The 22,715-nt window shown below is 36.5% G+C and overlaps 1 protein-coding gene across 1 annotated transcript; it reads right to left on the reverse strand.

Moving 5' to 3' along the window:
* Positions 1-7,425: 7,425 nt before the first annotated feature.
* On the reverse strand, positions 7,426-12,603 carry LOC110873323 (cell division protein FtsZ homolog 2-2, chloroplastic). The gene is made up of 8 exons (XM_022122252.1): positions 12,420-12,603; positions 11,080-11,745; positions 10,316-10,615; positions 10,097-10,187; positions 9,516-9,640; positions 9,125-9,217; positions 7,844-7,909; positions 7,426-7,756 (listed from the first exon to the last, which is right to left on the reverse strand). The coding sequence occupies exons 2-8, from the start codon at positions 11,698-11,700 to the stop codon at positions 7,637-7,639; spliced, it is 1,416 nt and encodes a 471-aa protein (XP_021977944.1). The 5' UTR covers positions 11,701-11,745; positions 12,420-12,603; the 3' UTR covers positions 7,426-7,636.
* Between the last annotated feature and the right edge of the window lie 10,112 nt (positions 12,604-22,715).

Consider the following 22,715-nt stretch of genomic DNA (forward strand, 5'->3'; position numbering starts at 1 on the left):
AACACTTTTGAAACTTGGTTACTATTCGCGAATGTCGGGAGTTCTAGCATACGTTGTCTTAATCGGGTTCGCGCTAGAGAGCTCCCTCGCACAATAGATCTCCAATTTAAACCCCTCAATGAGAAACCCATATCATCTAGACTCGAACTTGAGACCTAGAGAGAAAAACTCACCCGAACCCACTATGGGTGAAACTTAAATACCCGTGGCCACCACTAGAGCACTAGTAATGGTTAACTTTATGTATATCTAAAAAATTCTTATTGTCATTTTAAATTTGGGCCCTATTTAGGTGGTGGCCCAAAGCAAGTGTTCGGGTTCACTACCCCATGGGTCGGCCCTAGGTAGAGGGTTTCATTTTTCGCACCTAAGAACATGTACGTTGTGGAGGGATGAAAGCATGTGAAACATGTAATGAATTTTCATATACATCGGCGTTGTCATTTAGTGAATTTTTATTACTACTTAGCACGGTTTTATACCCCCTACCCTGCAATGCTGGTAGCACGGTTTTCCCCTATCTTTGTCATTAATGAATTTTTATTTACATATCATGTACTTTACTCGGTTGTTATTTAGTGAATTTCGTTTGCACTTAGCACGGTTTTAACTCCCCCTCACCCCACAACGGTTTTACGCCCTTGCCCTGCAACGCGGGTATCTTAAGACTAGTTTAAAAAAATCACATTTCCACCCCATGCCCGTAGTGGTCTTCATACCGGTGCTCACTTGCCCTTAGCGGTGTTTTGCATGGTGGTGGGCTTGACGCCCCTTTCACATAACCCACAACACATAGCCTTAATGAGTCAACATTCATTTAAAGTATTTAAGAAATGCATTACATTAGTATTTATATCAAAACGACTATCGCGTCTTGATTTATTAATTATGAATATAAGCAAAATAATTTATTAACGAAAAGACACTAATTTTAAAGTTTTGAAATAATCCTCAATAATGGTTGAGCCGTCTCGAATGCAACTAACCTATTCTCAAACCCGATCAAAAAAAAGTTACAAACAAAAAGAAACAAGTATAGATTCATATGTGTTTTGAGGGAGCTCAAAAAAATGTCAAATTATTAACTCAGAAATGCATTTGCCATTGCTCCTAACATCAGCAAAATCTAACATTAACCAATCCCTGTATTTGCAAGTACATATTAACTACCTCATTTAATGTATAAACGAAGCTAAAACGAACTTGGGAATCATGACATAACAATATATATAATTTAGCAGACTTATACATAAAATGAAAAACATAAATATGAATGATTTATAGATAATTAACTACTGATCTTTTGGTTTTGAAGGATCCGGAATCCCCTTATTATCTACCTCCATGAAGGACCTTTGTCATGATGTTTACGAGTAACTTATCACCTTTTCACTTGTTGCCATTTAATGATGTAACTTTTATAATAGAACTCAAAACAACCAGAAATTTGTATGTATTTACTAACTTTATAATTTTTTTTTCTGGAAACCTGCAACTCACCGGAAAACTTGTCGGACGCTCAGAAACTCGCTGGGCGCATCCCGTAGCCACGTGTCCATTTTTCATTGGGTTTCGCTCCACAGACGCATCCCACGCATCATGAGTCTCTCCACCGACGCAGGAGATTAACATTTTTGAAAAAAGTTTTGGTCAATTGATATTTTGGTAATTTTCCTTTTTTTCATTCCCTCTCAATAGTCTATTTCATTCTGCCTCTTAATATTGCATACCAAACGCTACCCAATAGTATCTTGGTTTATTGGGTCTATCAAAATAATTTATTTACAAAACAATTTCTTTTTTATAATTTGTATTAATCCCCTAATTAAATCGCTTTAGCCGTCCACATGCGACTAAAACACGTTAAAAAAGGAATATTGGATTTTAATAATCCCAACTATTCGTCGTTTGCCACCAACAGTCCCAACTTTAAAAATAGGGAAATTGGTTTGTAATAATCTCATCTAGACCTTATTGGCCACTAATAATCCCACCTCAGAATATTCCCTCCACCAGTCTCACATTTCACCTATTTTTCCTACAATGGTCCCTCGATAAAAAAACTTAACGGAGTTAAGCTTTTTTCCAAATTACAAACAGATTTTTTAGGGCTTTTGATCAGAACGATGATACGAGTCAATTGATGTAAAACTTACTTCGAAATGGTGCTCGAAGTGACTTAATTTTAGTTAATTAGAAAGTTAAACACCCGAATTGAAGCGTCGTTTTCATCGTTTGAAGCAATGTTTCGAGGCAAGTTTTACATAAATAGACTCGTCCGTCGTTCTAATCAAAAGCCCTAAAAAATCTGTTTGTGAAAAAAGCTTAACTCCGTTAAGTTATTTTTAACGGGGGACCATTGTAGGAAAAATAGGTGAAAGGTGGGACTAGTGGGGAAATATTCTGAGGTGGGATTATTAATGGCCAATAAGGTCTAGGTGGGATTATTACAGGCCAATTTCCCTTAAAAATAACCACTGACAATCCTAACTTTTAACATATTGGCCTCCAATGGACCCTGACTAACAGAAACCTAACGCCGTTAGTGTTCCGGTCGCCGGAAAAACATTTTTTGGCCAGAAAACTCAATATTTTCGTCCCGAACCTCTTTGTAACCTTATTGTGGACCTTTGGGAACCTTTTTCTAGTAAACGCCCCAATTATTAAAGTTGCCGGAAAACTCCTTTTTCGCCGGAAAACTGAACTTTTTGGTCGAAAAACTCAACATTTTCGTCCCAAACCTCTTTGTAACCTTAGATCAGATCTTTAGAAATCTTTTTCTGGACAAAAACGGTTTTCCGGCAACCGAAGACTAACGGGGTTAGGGTTTTGTTAGTCAGAGTCCATTGGTGACCAATATGTCAATAGTTAGGACTGCCAGTGGTTATTTTTTAAGTTGGGACTGTCAGCGACCAACAATAAATAGTTGAGATTATTAAAATCCATTATTTCTAAAAAAAAATTGAAAATCAAACATAAGAAACTAGAAACATATATGATGATCTGAGACTTGTGAAAGACCTGAAAAAGTGTCAAATTTTTACCTCAGAAAAGTTTTTTTTTATTTGATATTTAACCTGTTGCAGTTCTATCCCCATTATTGGCGATCCTGCATTTGCAAGTACATACTAAGTCAACCTCGTTTAAGGGTGTAAGGGGTGCTCACCTAAGAGGTGAGTCCCCTCTCTTACGCCCAACCAATCCTCGTGTGCCACGCCAACTCCCCTCTTAAACTCCCCTAACACCCTAAATTGATGGCGGCACTCCCCTCTTAGGTGAATTGGTTTTTTTTTTTTTTTTTTTTAAAAAAAAAAGAAACTTTTGATTGGTCCCCTCATCCCTCTCTCCTCCCCCTCTCTTCGGCAGCTCCCCACCGGATTTCTTCCTCTCTCTACCTCACCGCATGGATGGCGGTGCTTTTGCCGAGCGGGAAAAGGGGTCCCCGATATGAAATCGGTGGGTACCCCGTGTACCCTAATGTTATAAACAAAGTTAACACGAACTTAGGAATCATGACATAAATTTTATAGCAGACTTGTACATATAAAGAAACACTCTTTCTATTCCCAAGTCTCTAAAATCTTATTTACACACCATTTTCACTCTATCTCTCTCTATATATGTATGTATATATAGAGAGAGATAGAGATGAGGGGTGTGTGAATATTAACAGCCATAAAGAAAAGCATAAAAGTTATCCAATATCCACTTACGTGAGACTAAAAATACCTTTATATGCTTAACTCATCCCCTATGAAAAAAAAGTAGAGTGATGATGCGTCAATAAAATTCATAAGGGATGAGATACGTTTAGCACTACTAGAAAATTGACTATTTCCGATGCGATCACCATCATTTGATTCACGTATCGGTGGTTACTAAGGCTATGCGGTACGGGGTCGGACGCCGCCGGCAACACCATTCCCCCCCCCCCCCTAGTCGTCATAATCGTCGCCCTTCAGACGTTTGAGACGGGCACTACAAGACAAAACCCCCACCTCCTTCTTCTCTTACACACACATACATACAACTCATATATATATATATTAGGCTCATCCCCCATTTCCTTAGTTTCATCCCCTTTGTCCCATCCTCACACCCATCCTACGTGACGCTTACTTGGCGGGTCATCCTCCAAGGATGATCCTCAACCAAGTTTAACACCGGTTTTTAATCTTGACCGTTGATCTTGCTTGTTGAACCATAGCCATTCTTGCTGACATTATAGAGTTGTTCCCTAAAGAAGAGTCAAAGACAGTGCAATCTATCCAATCTTTTAGCATGTCTTCTTGTCCCCATACGTCCGGGATCCAAACCCGACCCGCCATCTCCACCCGGTGCCTCTTCAACCTCTCTCTTCCGCTCTCTTCCGTCGTTTGTGGTGGTGGTGTTGTGGTGGTGTTGAGATGTTGTTGATGGTGGTTGTGGGTGGTGATGGTTTGAATAGAATTAAGGTTTTTGTGTGTGTCCATTTTTGAATGAAGAAAAGTTGTTGATTGATGAGAATGAAGAAAATGAAAATGGTAGAGAAGATATATACATGTTGTATGGTTTGTGAAAAGTGCACGTGTTTGGTTTACAAAGTTCATACCTTTGTTATATTTTTTACTGGCCAGATTTTGTCTTAAAAGTATTTTTTTTTTTTATTATGAGTTATATGAACATTTTAGTCTCTGTGGTTTGGGCTATTTTATCAGTTTGATTCAAAGGGTTGAAACGTTGTCATTTTAGTCCAAAAATGTTGTCATTTTAGTCCACTGGGTTAACTCCATCTATTTTTTCTGTTAACTAGAAAGGCAATTCAGTCATTTTTTATGTAATTCTGCTAACTAGAAGGGCAGTTCGGCCATATAAAATGGCCGAATTGCCCTTTTCGTTAATAGAAAAATGGGATGAAGTTAACTAAGTGGACTAAAATGGCAACGTTTCAAACTATTCGGACTATAAAGGCAACGTTTCAAACCTTTGGACTAAACTGACAAATTAACCCAAACCACAGGGACTAAAATGACATTTAACTTTTTTATTATTGTTCTTGTCATTATTATATATTGTTAGTTATTTTCGTACAAGACAACTTAGTTATCTTCTTACAAGACAACTCACATCATATTAGAAGCACCACAATTAGCATATATTGTCCTTCACCGGACACCTTCAAACAATCATCTCTCCTTTTTGGTTTTGACACCACCAATAAGCCTATCCACCATATAGTGAATTAACATATGGTTTTTACTAATAAGATACTTTTTTTGAACGGCAAATTTTGGATTACTGACAACTACTGGCGTATTATCGTGCTATCAGCGGAACTAGTAGATCATATCCATCTCCACTAATAAGCTACTATGGACCCGTTTGGTTAGTACCTCTTTTTTAAGACATTAAAATAAAAATGGATTTCAAAATTAAAAATGTGTTCGATTTATAAATGTCAAAGCTGCATAAAATTGCTTAAATTCCTTCACCCTTAACCCTAATAGCTTCGCTCTGGATCCCTTCCCTTTCCATTGTGCACCTTCATCATTGTTACAATCGAGTTTAATAACATCCACTACTCATTTCAAATTTCGGATTCTTCTTCGCCGTCTTAAGGTTCCTCTTCGACCTGGTTTTGGTTATGCGTCGCTAGTAAGTTGAAAGTTACCAAGGGTATTTTTCATATTTATTAATACTTTTTTTATACGTCAGTTGTATTTTTTTTTTTTTTCTAGTAGTGTGTTGGACAAATGCATTTAATGTATTGTCCATAAAAGAATAGTGATATTTAAAAATTGATGAGATATAAAGTAAACTTATAAAATGATTGTACGGAGAATACATTATATCCTTTAACATCCTAACCCTACCAACGCTAAAATCCAGTTTTTCAGCTGTCAAGCCAATGATCCACAATTCCTTCAATCCAATTATCCACAATTCAAAATCAGGAAATTAGAATTAGGTATTTTCATACTTTTTTATTATATAAGTTTTTCTACATTAACTAATCAAAATATCTTTTTTGTCTAAATTTTATCATTAACAAACAAGAAAACCGCAAATTAAGTTGTATAAATTTATGGACGCAGTATACAGAACGTCAATATGAACATCAATCTACACAACAGGATTTCAATAGCATATAAATAAAATATTGATTCTATAACAACATTGATCAAGTATAATCGTCATTTTGGCTTAGAGATGACATGGATGACCCTCATGTATCTTAATGGTATGCTAAGTTATTAATGGAAATTGAATTGGTGACAAATTGAACTTTATGATATAACATGATCCTAATAAATAACTAATAGAGTCCTAACGTTTTTCTACTCAAACCTCATAGTTTATAGTGTTTCTGTTACATGAACGAGCCTAAACTCTGATATCATTAATGTAACAACCCACTTTAATTCGGCTACCGTGCCACATTATAGATGTCCAAAGACTATTAAATGTCATAACAAACTAACAACTCAAATGAAAATGTGTTATAGCTCCTACATATGTACAATGGTATAAATCCCAAGTGATCTCACTAAACTCTAATCACTTAACCTGTAGTTTGTCTACCTTTTGGTTTCTTTAGGATGCACACTATTTGTTGCAACCATAACACCCCTAACGCGTGTCGTGTGGAGAAAGAATAGAATACGAGTGCAAAAACAAGTCACGGATATTATGTGATGGTGCTTTTAACAATCCCTACTTGTCATGATTCTTGTCCCATGAGAAAAACCTTGCTCTTCTAAGTTCTACCACATGTTAAATCTTGCTCTTCTACCACATGTTCCTTTGTGTGGCCAACAATATTTTAAAATCAATGTAATTTAGTTTATGATTTTATTAAGGGAAATTGGATTTTTAATAATCTCACCAAGAGGTGGTTGGCCAATAATAATCGCACGTTTAAGTATTGTCACTGGCAGTCTCACCTTTTAAATATTTTTTTCTCATTGGACCTCCGTTAAGTTTTTTTCCCAAATTTCAGACTCTTGTTTTAGGGCTTTTTATTAGAACGAGGATACGAGTCGATTCATGTAAAACTTACCTCGAAACGATACTCTAACAACTTGATTTTTGTTAATTGAAAGTTTACACACCCAAATTAAAGCACCGTTTTAATGTAAGGTTTACATGAATTGACTCATATCATTGTTTTGATCAAAAGTCCTAAATCATTAGTTTAAAATTCGGAAAAAAAAAAAAAACTAACGGAGTTAACTTTTTTAAACAAAGGCCCGGTGAGAAAAAAAATATTTAAAAGGTAAGACTGTCAGTGACAATATTTGAAAGTGGAATTATTATTGGTCAGCCACCTCTAGATGAGATTATTAAAATCCAATTTCCCTTTTATCAAAATATTTAGATTTTTTTTGGCGGGATTGAATATCAAAATATTTAGATTTTTTTTTTTTTTTTTGGGATTGAATATAATTAAATTGGAATGAAGGATAGATATATTGTTTTATTCAACATGTTTGAACACCAAACAAAGTATGATCATTATATTATAATGGTAACAACTCTAAACCTCTAATTTAAACAGTCTTGGCAGCAAGTAATATAGTTGCCAACCACTTTACAATCTTCTACCTACACAACCATACTTAGTATATCACAAGGGCAAAAAAGTAAAATTATAAATTTACGCTCGAGGATAGCGTGAGCGTCCTTTCTTCCTTAAAAACTCTGGGATTTCTACTGAGCCGCCTTCTGTGAATGCTGGTGCTCGTCGGTTCATTCCAACTGCATCCGCCTGACCACCCTACATTTGACCAAGTTTATTATTATTATTCAGTTAACTTAAAAAATAGTTAAAATTGTGTGATCAACGTCGTGGTTGAAGTGATACCTGGAGAGTCCGTCCGTCACTTTCTTCTTGTCGTTTGAACCCGGTTGCTATAAGAGTTATGCTAACCTGAACCAAGAGAAAAACCCGATATATAGTTTTTTTTTTTTTTTTTTTTTTTCTAATCAAGTCAGGAAGTTAATTTGCGTCATATGCGCTTATATGAGTGAAGTGAGCTGTTGTAAGTGAACCCATCCACTCGAGGTCAATTTGAGCCGAGCCTATCTTTGAGCTCGTTAAATAAACGAGCATTCATATAGTGAGCTTAATTAGGCTCACGAGCCAAAATGAGAATATTAGTTATATAAATATGATAATGTGTATACAGCAAGCATAATATTTTGGTCCCTGTTGTTTGGTCACTTTTGCCACTTTAGTCCAAAACTGAAACCTTTTGCATCTGGGTCCCTGTGGTTTTAGTTTTATTGCCATTTTGGTCCAAAAATGAAATCAGGTCATGTTTGTCTTATAAAATCCTGCTATTTTGTCCTTTTCCGCAGAAGCAAAATGGTCATTTCTGTTTAATAAATGAGTACCAGATTTTATAAGACAAATATGACCTGATTTGTCCCTGAGGAAAAAGAAAAAATTGCAGGATTCTATAAGACAAATATGACCTGATTTCATTTTTGGACCAAAATGGCAATAAAACTGAAACCACAGGGACCCAGATGCAAAAAGTTTGAGTTTTGGACTAAAGTGGCAAAAGTGACCAAACCTCAGGGACCAAAATGGCAGTTTACTCTAACTATTATAAAAAAAGTAAATAGTACATATATATAGAGAAAATTATTATATTATACACAATATAATTAATATTTATAATAAATGAGCCAAGCTTGGGCCTATAAGTTACTAACAAGCCTAGTTTAAACTTTACAACCAAGACTCGGAATGAACTGACGCTCGGCTCGACGCGTTTACACCCATAATTTTAAAAAAAAAAATGGTTGACTTTTACCACCATATTTGGACTTTTTTATATTTTTTTTGGCCGTAAACAAAAGATCAGTTTTGCAAAAAAAACACCACAATTTGAAAGATGAACAGTTTAGGCCAAAAGAAGACAAGACGTGTAACGGGTGACAAAATGGGTGGGACAAAAAATTAATTAAAAAGAATCTATGCTTTTGAATATTGCAAGAATAGGCGCTTTTGGGATAGTTTCGGCCCATTTGAACCATTTCCTTTTTAACTAACTATATTTCAATACCACCCAACTAAACATTCATAAGTAAATGGGTCGAAATAGCCACATCAGATCATATAGAAGAATGAACTTACTTGACCGCTTATCGATGGATCAATGACCGCTCCAAAGATCAAGTTGGCACTTGGATCCACAAGATCGTATATGACTTCGGCTGCAGCATTCACCTTTCATATTGACATTTTAATTAATATAAATGCAACAATTTACATTTTAAAATATACGTTTTCCCGTCACCATTATCAATCTTGAACATGAACTGATCTCAGCAAATAAAGGTGGAAAAATCAACCGATTTCATGTGAATGTGTCGGTTCTAGTTATGTTTTATCTCTAATAGATCCAACGGGCAAAAATAGATTAAAAAGAAATGAGTCAAACGGGTGGTTATATGCATATACGGGTATGGGAGTGGGAATCGGTGTGTGTGGGTATGAATGTATTTTTCTAGAGAGAGAAAGGGACCTCGAATAATGTCAAATCACTACCACCGGTTATATTCCAAACGATTCCTGTAGCCCTCTCGATACCAATATCTAGCAAAGGTGATTGAATTGCGTTCAACGCAGCATCTCTTGCCCTTGTCTTCCCTATTGTCAAACATACATTAATAAATTTCAATCAAAAAAAAAAAAAAGTAGGTCTTTCATTGTTCATAGAGTAAAGCACACGGATGGTCCCTGTGGCTAATCAAAATTTTGGATTTAGTCCCTAGCTTTTTTAAAGCACATGGATGGTCCCTCTGGTTTGCACTTTTAAACGCATTTAGTCCCCAACTTTTGCCAAGAGTACATGGATGGTCCCTGTGGTATGCACTTTGTAACGCATTTAGTCACTAAACGTTGGGGACTAAATGCGTTATAAAGTGCAAACCACTAGGACCATCCATGTACTTTTGGCATAAGTTGGAGATTAAATACGTAACAAATTGGCATATTGCAAACCACAGGGACCATCTATGTACTTTTGAAAAACTAGTTAACAAAATCCAAAATTTTAGTTAGCCACATGGACCATCCGTGTAATTCACTCTAGTTCATACTAACCAGTTGCGGTTCCTATCCCCATTAACGACGAGCCCGCATTCGCCATAATTGCTCGTACATCAGCAAAATCGACATTAACCAATCCTGGTATCTGCAAAATAACATCAACTCATTCAATCTACAAATAAAGTAAAAAAAAAAAAAAAAAAAAAAAAAAAAAAAAAAACAGGATATCAACACTGTCACACTCATAACATAACGTTTAATGAATTTTCTTACGGTTATTATATCCGAGATGCCACGAACACCTTGTCTAAGAATATCATCAGCCAAATTAAAAGCTTCTGTTACGGGTGTAGACGGAGAAACTGCCGTTAATAATTTGTCATTTGGAATTACGATAAGAGTGTCAACGTTTTCCCTTAAAGACGCAATTCCTTCTTGCGCTTGAACCGCTCTTCTTCTACCCTCAAATGAGAACGGAGTTGTGACGATACCGACGGTCAATATGCCCATTGACTTTGCCACCCCGGCGATCACAGGGGCCCCACCCGTACCCGTCCCGCCGCCCATTCCCGCCTGCACGCGATAAAAATAATATTTTCTAATCATATGCCAGAAACCTTATGAATCTACAAAACATAATAATAATATTAAAAGTTAAGAGTAACGTACGCGGATGGTCCCTGTGGTTAATCAGAATTTTGGATTCAGTCCCTAGCTTTTTTAAAGTACACGGATGGTCCTTGTGGTTTGCACTTTGTAACGCATTTAGTCCCCAACTTTTGCCAAAAGTACATGGATGGTCACTGTGGTATGCACTTTGTAACGCATTTAGTCACTAAATGTTGGGGACTAAATGCTTTACAAAGTGCAAACCACAGGGACCATCCGTGTACTTTGGCAAAAGTTGGGGACTAAATATGCAAAATGTAAACCACAGGGACGATCCGTGTACTTTTAAAAATCCAAGGACTAAATCCAAAATTTTGGTTAACCACAGGGACTATTCGTGTACCTTACTCAAAAAGTTAAAAACTTACGGTTACAAAAACCATATCGGAACCGTAAACAGCTTCTTCAATGGATTCTCGGCTTTCTTTAGCCGCATTCATACCGACATCAGGGTTACCACCGGCACCGAGCCCACGGGTCAACTCTTGACCGATCTGCAACCGTTGTTCAGGGAAAACCGGAGACATTCTCATCGCTTGAACATCGGTATTCACAATCCAAAACTCGACACCCTTCATCTCACTCTCGATCATCCGATTCACCGCATTCGACCCGCCCCCTCCTATACCGATCACTTTAATCTTCGCCTCATTATAACCACCCGAACCCGGTGAATCTCTCAAAATCTCAGTAACACTCGGGTTAATCACAGTATTGTTGTCGTTCTTGTTGTTTTTCTCGCCTCGAAGCATCGAAACTTCGGAGTGAAGATCGAGAAACTTATCTTTACTGTTGAACTGATTGACGTTGTGCGAATTCGACATACATTTAATTTGGGGATTATAAGAAACCTTGTGGCTAGCGTTGTTCGCATGTTTGTTGTCATCAATTATCTTTAAGGAACTCACTCTCCCACCGAAAACAGTCAATGCCCCCATTCGATTTCGGGTTTCTAAAGGCATTAAAGATGAGGGTATACATGTTGCCATTTAGGGTTTCCTCCAGTCACAAAACTGAAATTCACCTAATTACACCTGTTTTTTTCAACATATACAAAATGGGTATTTTGAGAAATAAATAAAAATTGAATCTTTAGACTTGATTAAAGATTCTTGATTGTAATCAGAATTCAATTCAACAAATACCAAATGGGTATTTTGAGAAATAAATCAAAATTGAATCTTTAAACTTGATTGTAATGAAATGTAACATTCTTGATTGCAATAAAAATTAAACAAAAATCAAGTATATTTGCTAAAATAAATGCATACATAAGAACCCTAAAAGCATATATAACCTCAATAACATAATAAAACCCAAATGGGTATTTTGAGAAATTAACCATAACTGAATCGTTAAACTTGATCAATAACACATGGGTGAAATGCAACATTCTTGATTGTAATGAGAATCATATTCAACTAATACCAAATGGGTATTTTGAGAAATAAACCAAAATTGAATCTTTAAGCTTGATTGTAATGAGAATCATATTCAACTAATACCAAATGGGTATTTTGAGAAATAAACCAAAATTGAATCTTTAAGCTTGATTGTAATGAAAATTAAACAAAAATCAAGAAAATCTGCTAAATTAAATGCATACATAGAAACCCTAAAAACATAAATAACCTCAATAACATAATACCCAAATCCAAATGGGTATTTACAAAAATGTGTGTAGATTTTGAGAATGAGAGTGGAAAACCTGATGGAGCAAGAACAGAGTAGCCGCAAAGATGGAGGAAACAGGTGTGAAAAAAGAAATGGGTCGAAATCTTTAGGTTGTTTTCTTAATCAAGGTTGTTGAGATTGTTAATTGTGGTGTTTTTTTAGTGGAAAAAGATCTTGGAAAGTGATATAGATGCATCATTTATGTATGATAGATATCCTTATCGCCCAACCCTTTCGTTGGTTGGCCATCAACATTTCTTTTGTGTTACAAAATTGACATATTGTTTTGTTTTATTTTGCTTACATGTTCTTCATATTTCATGGTTGGGGTGTTGATAGTTTACAAAATGTTTTCACCATATGTATGGTTATTTATTATGATTAGGGCATTTAAGATAATGGTATCAAAGTATTAAAGTGGTATCTATCCTAAATAATGAATGTTCAAGTTCTATTATAAGTATGTTTAGATATATGTGAGGATGGGTGGAGTTTGTTTAGTTAGGGTTAGAAGTGTGGTTGGCCCCTCCTAATCCAAAAGTCACAATTAATCATATCTTTTTCAAAGTAATCAAAACCAAAATCAACTAAAAGAGAGATTAGAGAGGTGGGGCTTCGGGAGCAATGATCAGAATTCCAATATCAATGTACGGTCTCATATTGCCCAGGCTCGCACGTCATCTGATGTCCCAGTTAGGAATCGTTGTTCTTGTATCTCGTCTCAGTGTCTAACGTCCCCACTTTCCAACTTATCAAGTAAATGTTTAAGCCATTTCATGATTTTAAATGTTTGATCAAGTAAAGGTTTAAACTAGAAAGCGTTGTTCTTTGTTTCTCTCATCTCATCTCAATTTCTAATTATAGATGTGATTCACATGTGACAAATTAATGTTTGAATTTTAGAATAAAAAAGATCTATGATTAATACTATTTTAGTTTATTGTATGTATGGATCGATGTGTTTTAACCTTTGTGTTTGTTTATAGAGTTTAGTCTTCGTTTTACTAATGATTATGTATTACTTCATATAAACGTATGTATCGATCGGTTAGCTTTTTAGCGTTTGCACATGACCTATGTGAATATATTTTCGACCCATTAATGTAAATGTTTAAGGTATATGACTGTGTGTGACCTTTAAATTAAACAAAAAGAATGATTCAAAATCATTTTTGAAGATGTGCATTTGATTTTCAAAAATGCTAGGATGGTTGTTGTGTTTTTACTTTTTATTCAAGCACTACAAGAAAGGAGGGAGTGCCTACTTCATTTGTTTGCCACGCTTGTCACAACGCCCCTCTTTTCCACATTAGAGACGTACCATCTTTCATCATTATTTTTCACAACTTGTGTAAGTCTCAAACCTGAATCTACAATGCTAGTGATGTTTCTCACAAGATTCAGATCCAAACACATCAATGAATTTGATGATAGAACCTGAAAATAGCTAGAAATCTAAGAACAGAAATAAAGAGCACTCAAGAACATAACAAGATCATCATTAAAAAGCTTTGCCTTAGCCTGAATATGATTTACAATAAACACAAGACTTTTCTGAAGACGCATAAAACACACACTGAATGTGAGAGAATAAAGATCCAAAAGCCTAAAATAATGAAACTGACTTTGGACTATTTAAAGGCAAATCAAATGTGTCTCAGCGACAATGCTCTATCACTAGTATATGCACCGGCGACAAAGGCACTCCCAACGCATGAGTGTTGGCAATATTAATCATTTGGTTTTGCCGGTCACGGTCAACACTCCTGGTCTATACAACAAAAACACCTGACGACACTAGAGAGTGTCGCTAGAAATGTCGCCTAGTAACCTAACTAAACTAAAACAAACAAGATGTTCAATCTTTGATCTTCTCATGGGTATACAACGGTCTTTTCAAACCCAACAACTTGCCAAATCACAGAAAATGTAACTTGCCTCTCTTATTACAACCAGTTTTTAAACTACATTTTAAATAAAAATATAATTAAGTCGAAATACCTACTTTATTTACTTTTAGATTTTGACCAATTTTAAAACACAACAATACACTTAAATGAAATTTTTCATCTTGACGAGCCTTAGACCACATGTCAATATACCTAATAATAACACAATAATACACTTGAATGAAATTTTTCATCTTGACACGCTTGAGACCACGTGTCAATATACCTAATAAATAAGTAATTGGTTACATACCATGTATAATTACGTGAATACAATATTCTTCTTCTTTCTCTTATTTCTGTCATTCATATTACATTTGTTTTTATAAATATATCTTGTCTTAAAATAACGTTTGATATTTCCAAATTTATATTTTATTAGAAACTATTTAATACTTTTTTATTAAATAGGGCATAACCCGTATATATTAATATTAATATATACACTAATTAGTTTCATTTGTAGAAAAAAAATAAAAAGACAAGTCGATCACATTTGTAAAAAAACAGTTCAATCTAATAACCATTAGGGGTGTGCAAAAACCGAATTAATCGACAAAACCGAACCAAATAAAAAACCGGTGGGTCGGTTAATGGTTTTTTTGAAAACCGAAAGTAGCGGGTCGATTATGGTTATCAATGTTTCGATAACCACCATAACCGAACCGAACCGACATGTAATAAATCTTTGTAGGATTTAGGACTTTTCACCAGTATTCTAATATTTAATGTTTTTGATTAAAAAAATCGTATTTATTGGTTATTTCATGTCGTTTTGCGGGTTTGGTTGAATGTTTATTTGAATTTATGGAATATATCAGATCACTTATTTGAATATTCGGTAATAATCGGTATTGATATTATGGGTTATATGTATTTTTTAATACCATGTAATATACTAATATCTACAAATATGCAATAACAATTTATTGCATGTTAAAAAACATTAAACTATTGTTAGCTAGGCTAAATACACGGTTAACCACCCACAACCGACCCGCTATAACCATCAAAACCGATTAACCATAATCGTCGTAACAGATCGGTTATGGTTATGGTTATCCATTAACCGATATCGCGGTTATGGTTATGATTTTAGGCTAAAATCGACCCATGCACACCCCTAATTATAATGGTGCACATGTGCAACATAACATGTAATTTTCCTTAAGGTTTAGATTTTGGGTTTAGTTTAGCTTTTAGGGTTAGGTATTTAGGGGTTTAGGTTTTAGGTTTAGTTTTTCGGCGGGGATGGGGAGTGGGTTGGGCGGAGCGGGTTTAGGTTTTTAGGTGTGGGGTGAGGGTTTAGGTTTATTGTAATTTTGCACATGTGTAGTAATTGTTTTGGTCAAAAATCACACAAGGATAATGTAACCAAATCTGATTTTGTGAGATTGAGTGCTTGAAATAATGATCCAATCGTATGAACAAGTATGAAATGTAAATGATGATGAACACAAGGATTTATACGAGGAAAAAACCCTTGATCAATGAGTGATCTCTGGCATAAAAAACCTCGGATAGTGAAAACTATCACTATCAACTATATTGATCAACATAGATTACAACTTTGGAAGTATTGAGCATGTTACAATAATTTTTAGTGTGTGTGTGTACTAAAGAGAGAGAGTAGCAGAAGTGTTGTTCATTTCAAAATAATGCAAGTGCCTTCTAATTTAGCTCAATACCCCTAATAATCTAGCTAAAAATATCCTCAACTAACTATCCGAATTTTCAGCCATGTACCCACGTTCACCACCAACGGTCTTCGACCCATGCACGTGCCAAAAAAGAGAGCATATTCCACTTGAATCTCGGTTGGAATAAGTCGTCCACGAAATGCACCTGCAAAGCAAAGCCAAAGGATAGTGGAAACAATTGTTAGCTTAAGAATACCAGTGAGGATCCGTGATCCTTAGTCTTCCTACACCATTTTCTGAGGATCCGTGATCCAGGCCAAACTGAGGATACATGATCCATAAACACTAAAATTCTATCCCCAACAGTAATAAATAGTAGTTTTGAAAAAAAAAATACGACACCTTAAATCTTTTTTTATGTCATTAAAATATGCTCGAATATACTCGAATGAAAGATAAAAAAAATGTGATCTTGTGATGCCATTTAAAAAAATGATAATGTATGGAGAAATTAGAAATGTTTATATACATTATGGTGTCAATTTTACCCCTCCTTCATTAAAGTCATATTTCCCTATTTTTTAGTGGTTTTGATTAGGGATGAGAACTTTTATCGAAATACCGATACGGTACCGGTACCATACCGGCACCGTACCAGTACCGTACCGAATAATCATAAACGGTACCGGTATCGGTATTAGAATTTTCAAAATTTGGTATCGGTAAATAACGGTATCGGTACCGGTAATTTTTTGGTAAAAAGCGGTATTAATACCGAATTTTACTAAGGTATTTTTTGACAAATATAATTAATTTATCATAATCTTGTACTAATATAAAACATAGCCTAAACCTAAAATATCTTATTTTCCATTCCAAAGTAATCTACGTCTTGCGATTAATTAAAGATCCAAAGCCATCTTCTTCAAAGTATTCAAACTTCAAAGAACTACTACAATACTATCAGTTATCATTGTCTTCTTTATATTTTCTATTAATTATCATTGTTCTCCTTTATATTTTCATGACTTTGAACTCATATGAGCAAGTATATTCGTTAATCAACAGAAGGGGTCAATATATTGCTTACGTGGTATAGGAATTCGTCATATACTCTTTGTAAAACCACAGTTTTTGTTAAGAAAAACATGATTAAAAGCTCTTCGTTGTAGTAAATTGAAACTAGAAAAGAGGACTTTATGAGTATAGCATAATAAGTTACAGTTTTGCCACCAATAAATTAAAGTTATATTTTATTCTAAACTTATCTTTAAAATTCGAAATTCGAACTCATGTATGTTTTCCTTTTGATTTTTTAGTTTTTTACTATGTACATTTGTCTAGTTTTTCCACTATATATTACGCTAATTCAGTTAATAACGGATAGATGGATTTACGTGATATTTTTTAGGTAGCCAATGGAAAACACAAAAGCGGTACCAATGCGGTAAAATACCGAAATACCAGTACCGATACCGATACCTGTTAGGGGAGGATTTTCTAACAATTAGTGATCCTTACTTGTTATCCTAATAGTGATCCTTACTTCTGTGACAGATGGTGATCCTCAGAAGAGCTTCAGGATCAGGATCATGGATCACCCTAAGGATCCTCATACTAACGATTGGCTGTTTATGTTTCGTATTGTTTTGCAGGAGTAATAGGCTTGACTTGGTCTTGGCAACGTTACTATGGAATATTCCACGGGTATTTCGCACACATTTGAATGGAAATGGACGTTGTTGAGAACGTGGGAGCATGGCACAAAAGTCGGACAGTTTGTTAGCTTAGTTAGCTTTTATTTTTAAAGGGGTGACGAGCTATTTTTAGAACACTTAGCCATTTTCAGCTACATACACTCTCGTACAACTGCACTCTCGAAGCTTTCAGCAAATACTTAACAGTTTTCACACACTTTTACACAATTAACCATAGTGATCCTTGTACTTAGCTCGTCACTATCCGAAGTTGTAAACATTTATTGATTTATTTGAGCTTAGTGATCGGTAGTTTCCATCACCCAAGGTCTTTTATGCCGGAGATCATTCATTGATCAAGGGCTTTTTCCTCGTATAAATCATTGTGTTGTTTCTGCAATTTACACCGAAGTGATCCTTATTATTGTTCTTCATTTCAAGCATCATTCCCCGTAACTAAGAGTTTGGTTGCATTATCCTCATTAGATTTTTGACCAAAACAGTTTGGCGCCCACCGTGGGGCAATTGGTGCTTCATTCCTAAGAAGTTTTTCTGTTGGTGATCATTCCGGTTCATTGCATACAAGTACATGGCTTCATCATTGAAGAATACCTCTACTGCAATGTCTGCGGTCAATTCGTCTCAGGGCATTCCACCTTTGCCTCCACCACCTGCTGGATCTCATAAAAATGCTGAGAAGAAACCAACTCCCATTTTCTCCAAACCTCCAACTTCTTCTGCTTCTTACACTCCCACTACTAGTGACATGTTTACTTTGATTTTGCAGATGAAGGATCATATACAGCAACAGGATAAGACCAATGAAAGGATTCTCAAAGAAATCGGAGATCTCAAGAAACAAAAGAAAGCGGCAGAGGATCATTCCCCACTGGTGCCCAGATCTTTAAATTTTGATACTCCGGTGATTACTTCTCAGCCATCAGTGGTTCCAGATGTTCAATATGTGGGTGGACCAAAGGGAGTGCACTACGGATCAGCAATAGTGACTCAGGCATCAGGTTCATATTTCCAGCCAGCAGGATCCTATCCTCAGCATATGGGATCCTTCATGAATTCAGGAGGATACTCAGGAGCGCAGCAGAATCAAGGATCTTCCTTTGTTCCAGGATCATCCCAGGTTCAAGGATCCTCCTTTGTTCCAGGATCATCCCAGGTTCAAGGATCCTCCTTTGTTCCAGGATCGTCCCAGTTTCAGGGATCCTTCCAGATGCCAGGATCCTTGAGGAGTTTGCAAACAGGAAGTTCCGATGTCCATCAAGGAGATTTTATTCCGATGCAGACCATTGCTTCTACTGGCCCTTCGGTCATTCCAGAGTCCCAGCAATACGGATTCACATCCGGTGTTCCTAATTTAAACCCGATGGGAGGTAACACTATTAATAATTCTCTTACAACTAACCATGGATTCATGCAGGATACAGGTATCAACCATGCCATGGCCAGAGAGTTGCAAAAATTGAAGGATATGATATCAAGTGTTCCAGGAGTGGTCAAACCTATCCCGGAGATTGCAGATGGAAGCCATAAGATATCTCGTTTTGCACCACCAATTTGTGATGCTGAGATACCCAAAAGGTTCCATGTGCCAACCATGAAACTGTATGATGGTTCGACGGATCCTGAGGAACACATAGCACAATACAGGGAGAGGATGGAGATCAATCCAATTCCAGAAAGGTTAAAGGAAGCATGCGTATGCAAGGGATTCGGATCCACTCTTACTAGATCAGCTCTCAAATGGCTGCTAAGTCTTCCCCCTTACTCTATCACCTCATTTGCTAATCTAGTTAACTTATTCAATAATCAGTTTTCTTGTAGTAGAAAATTTGAACGATTAACTAGTGATCTATATAGGATAACCCAGGGTCATAATGAATCATTAAGGGATTACATTACCAAATTTAGTAAAGAATCCTTAGACATTCCCAACTTGGATATAGCCACGGCTGTTGAGGCCTTCAAAATGGGATTGCTTAGGGATTCATTGTTCTATGATGATCTTGTTATGACACCATGCAGGAACTTAGATGAGGTAAGAACCCGGGCACTCAGGTTCATCCGGCTAGAGGATGACAAGAGGATCCAGGAGAGATTAGCAGGATCCTCAAAGCAAGAGAAGCAAGGATCCTCGTTTAAGAATAACAAGTTAAGATCCTATAACAAATCTGATAACCAGAACGTGCATGCAGTTGATCAAGAAGAGGATGATGAGGATTATCCTCCAATTTCTGAATATTGTTTTTCTGTTGATAACAATGAACTAATCCTTGCGATGCAGAACCTAGGTGATAAAGTCAGATGGCCTAGAAAAAATGACAGACCAGCTACAACCAAAGATAAATCAAAGTGGTGTCCATACCATGAAGATTTTGGGCATCTAACAGAAGAATGCATTGCATTGAGAAAGGAAATTGGATACTTGTTAAACAAGGGGCATCTAAAAGAATTGCTGGGTAGAAAAAAGTCAAGGACTCAGGATCCTGAAAGGATCCCTGAAAAAGCTCCGGCCCCTCCAGCAGATGCACAAGTAATAAACTTTATTTCTGGAGGATCAGACATCTGTGGTACATCCTTCTCAGCAGCTAAAAGGCATGCAAAGGAAACTAAAATGGATAATGGAGAAAGACCTGTTCGAACATCAAGTGTCTCTGAAGGAAAAGTCATAACCTTTGATGAGGACGATCGCGTTGATATCCAGGATCCTCATCACGATGGTTTAGTTATTACTCTTTTCATTTCTAACCATTTTGTCCGCAGGATCCTTATTGACGGAGGAAGCTCAGTGAACATTATCCAGCTTGATGTTCTAAAGAAAATGGGTATCCCTAAATCAGATATCATACCAAGATCCTCCGTGCTCGTGGGATTTAGTGGCGAAACTAAGAATACCCTAGGGGACATTAAACTCCCAATATACATAGAAGGCCTACATTCTTATCAAAAATTTTGTGTTATTGACTGTTTATCTTGTTGTAATGTTATCCTTGGCAGGCCCTGGATACACGATATGAAAGCAGTCCCATCTACCTACCATCAATGTGTGAAGCTCCCTAGTCCTTGGGGAATAGTCAAGATTGACAGTGATCAGCAGGAGGCTAAGAACTGCTACACTTCATCGATGAAACCAGCCTCGAAGTCAAGGGAGCAATAGCAATCAAAGTATCCTCCAAGGGATGTCTTGGAGGCAAGAGAGCAGGATGTGGTAGAAATCCTCATGGATCCTGATGATCCTGAATCCAAAATCTATATCGGATCAGGGATCCTTGGCAAAATGAAAGAAGATCTCGTATCCTTCCTCAAAAGAAGGAAGACTACCTTTGCATGGAAACACGAGGATATGACAGGTATATCTAAAGATATTATAACTCATAAACTTGGCATTGACAGGTCATTCAAACCAATCCATCAAAAAAGGAGGAAGTTTGCACCCGAAAGAAATGCCATTATCCAGGAAGAGGTAGAGAAATTGCTCCGGGCAGGTATGATTAGAGAGGTCAAGTATCCAAGATGGTTGGCCAATGTGGTTGTTGTTCAAAAGAAAAATGGAAAGTGGAGGGTATGTGTCGATTTCACAGATTTAAATAAGGCATGTCCCAAGGATCCTTTCCCATTACCCCACATTGACTCCATGGTGGATGCAGCGGCGGGTCATGAACTGTTGACTTTTATGGATACTTCATCTGGATTTCAAAAAATTCAGATGGAACCATCTGATCAAGAGGATACGGCTTTTATGACTCCAACCGGTATATATTGTTATATTGCTATGCCGTTTGGATTAAGGAGTGCAGGTGCAACATATCAAAGGCTGGTGAATATGATGTTCAAGGATCAGATTGGACAAACTATGGAGGTTTACATAGATGATATGGTGGTAAAGTCCATAAAAGCTGAGGATCACCTAAGGGACTTGGAGGAAGCATTTGATATCCTTGACAGATATAACATGAAACTTAATCCTTCAAAGTGTCACTTTGGTGTTAAAGCGGGTAAATTCTTAGGATACATGGTGACCAAGAGAGGCATTGAAGCTAGCCCGGAGCAGATCAAAGCCTTAGTGAATATCAAATCTCCTGCCAATGCTAAGGATGTCCAAAGGCTAACAGGCAGGATAGCAGCTTTGAACAGATTTATATCCAAATCCTCAGAGAAGTGCAAAGAATTCTATGATATCCTAAGGAAGAACAAGAAATTTGAGTGGACTGAGAAGCATGAAAATGCCTTAAGAGCTCTCAAAGATTACCTATCCTCAGCCCCGGCCTTGATGAAACCAGAAAAAGGCGATGTGCTATCCTTGTATCTAGCAGTATCCTCAAAAGCAGTAAGTGCGGTCCTTGTTAAGGATGAGGTACACAACATCCTGTCTATTATGTAAGTAAGAGTTTACTTGATGCCGAATCCAGGTATTCACACCTTGAAAAGCTTATTCTTGCATTAATTATGGCATCTACTAAGTTGAGACATTATTTTGAAACTCATGTTATTGTTGTTAAAACTAATTTTCCAATTAAGAATGTCCTCAGGAAACCAGAGATGTCAGGAAGGATGGCTAAGTGGGCAGTGAAGCTTAGTGCCTATGATATAAGATATGAGCCTAGGACAGCCATCAAATCCTAAGCATTGGCCGACTTTGTGGCTGATTTCAGTAGTGATTCACAAAAAGAAGCTGAGTTAGAAGTCCAGCAGCTAGAGGAGACCAAGGATCCTTGGATACTCTATACTGATGGATCCTCAAATGTCAAAGGCACAGGGCTTGGTATACTACTAAAATCGCCACAGGGGGACATAATACCCCACTCTATAGCTTGTGAGTTCCAAACCACTAATAATGAGGCCGAGTATGAAGCCTTAATTGCTGGTTTGCAAATTGCTAAGCATATGGGGATCAGGTACCTTGAGGTACATGTAGATTCATTATTGATTACAAATCACTTTAATGGATCCTATACTGTTAAAGGTGAAAAGCTAACCAAATATTTAGAGATAGTCAAAGAGTTGGCACTCTCTTTTGTTTCCTTTAGTT

The sequence above is a fragment of the Helianthus annuus genome, chromosome 8, assembly GCF_002127325.2.
Source record: "Helianthus annuus cultivar XRQ/B chromosome 8, HanXRQr2.0-SUNRISE, whole genome shotgun sequence".
Classification (NCBI taxonomy): Eukaryota; Viridiplantae; Streptophyta; class Magnoliopsida; order Asterales; family Asteraceae; genus Helianthus; species Helianthus annuus.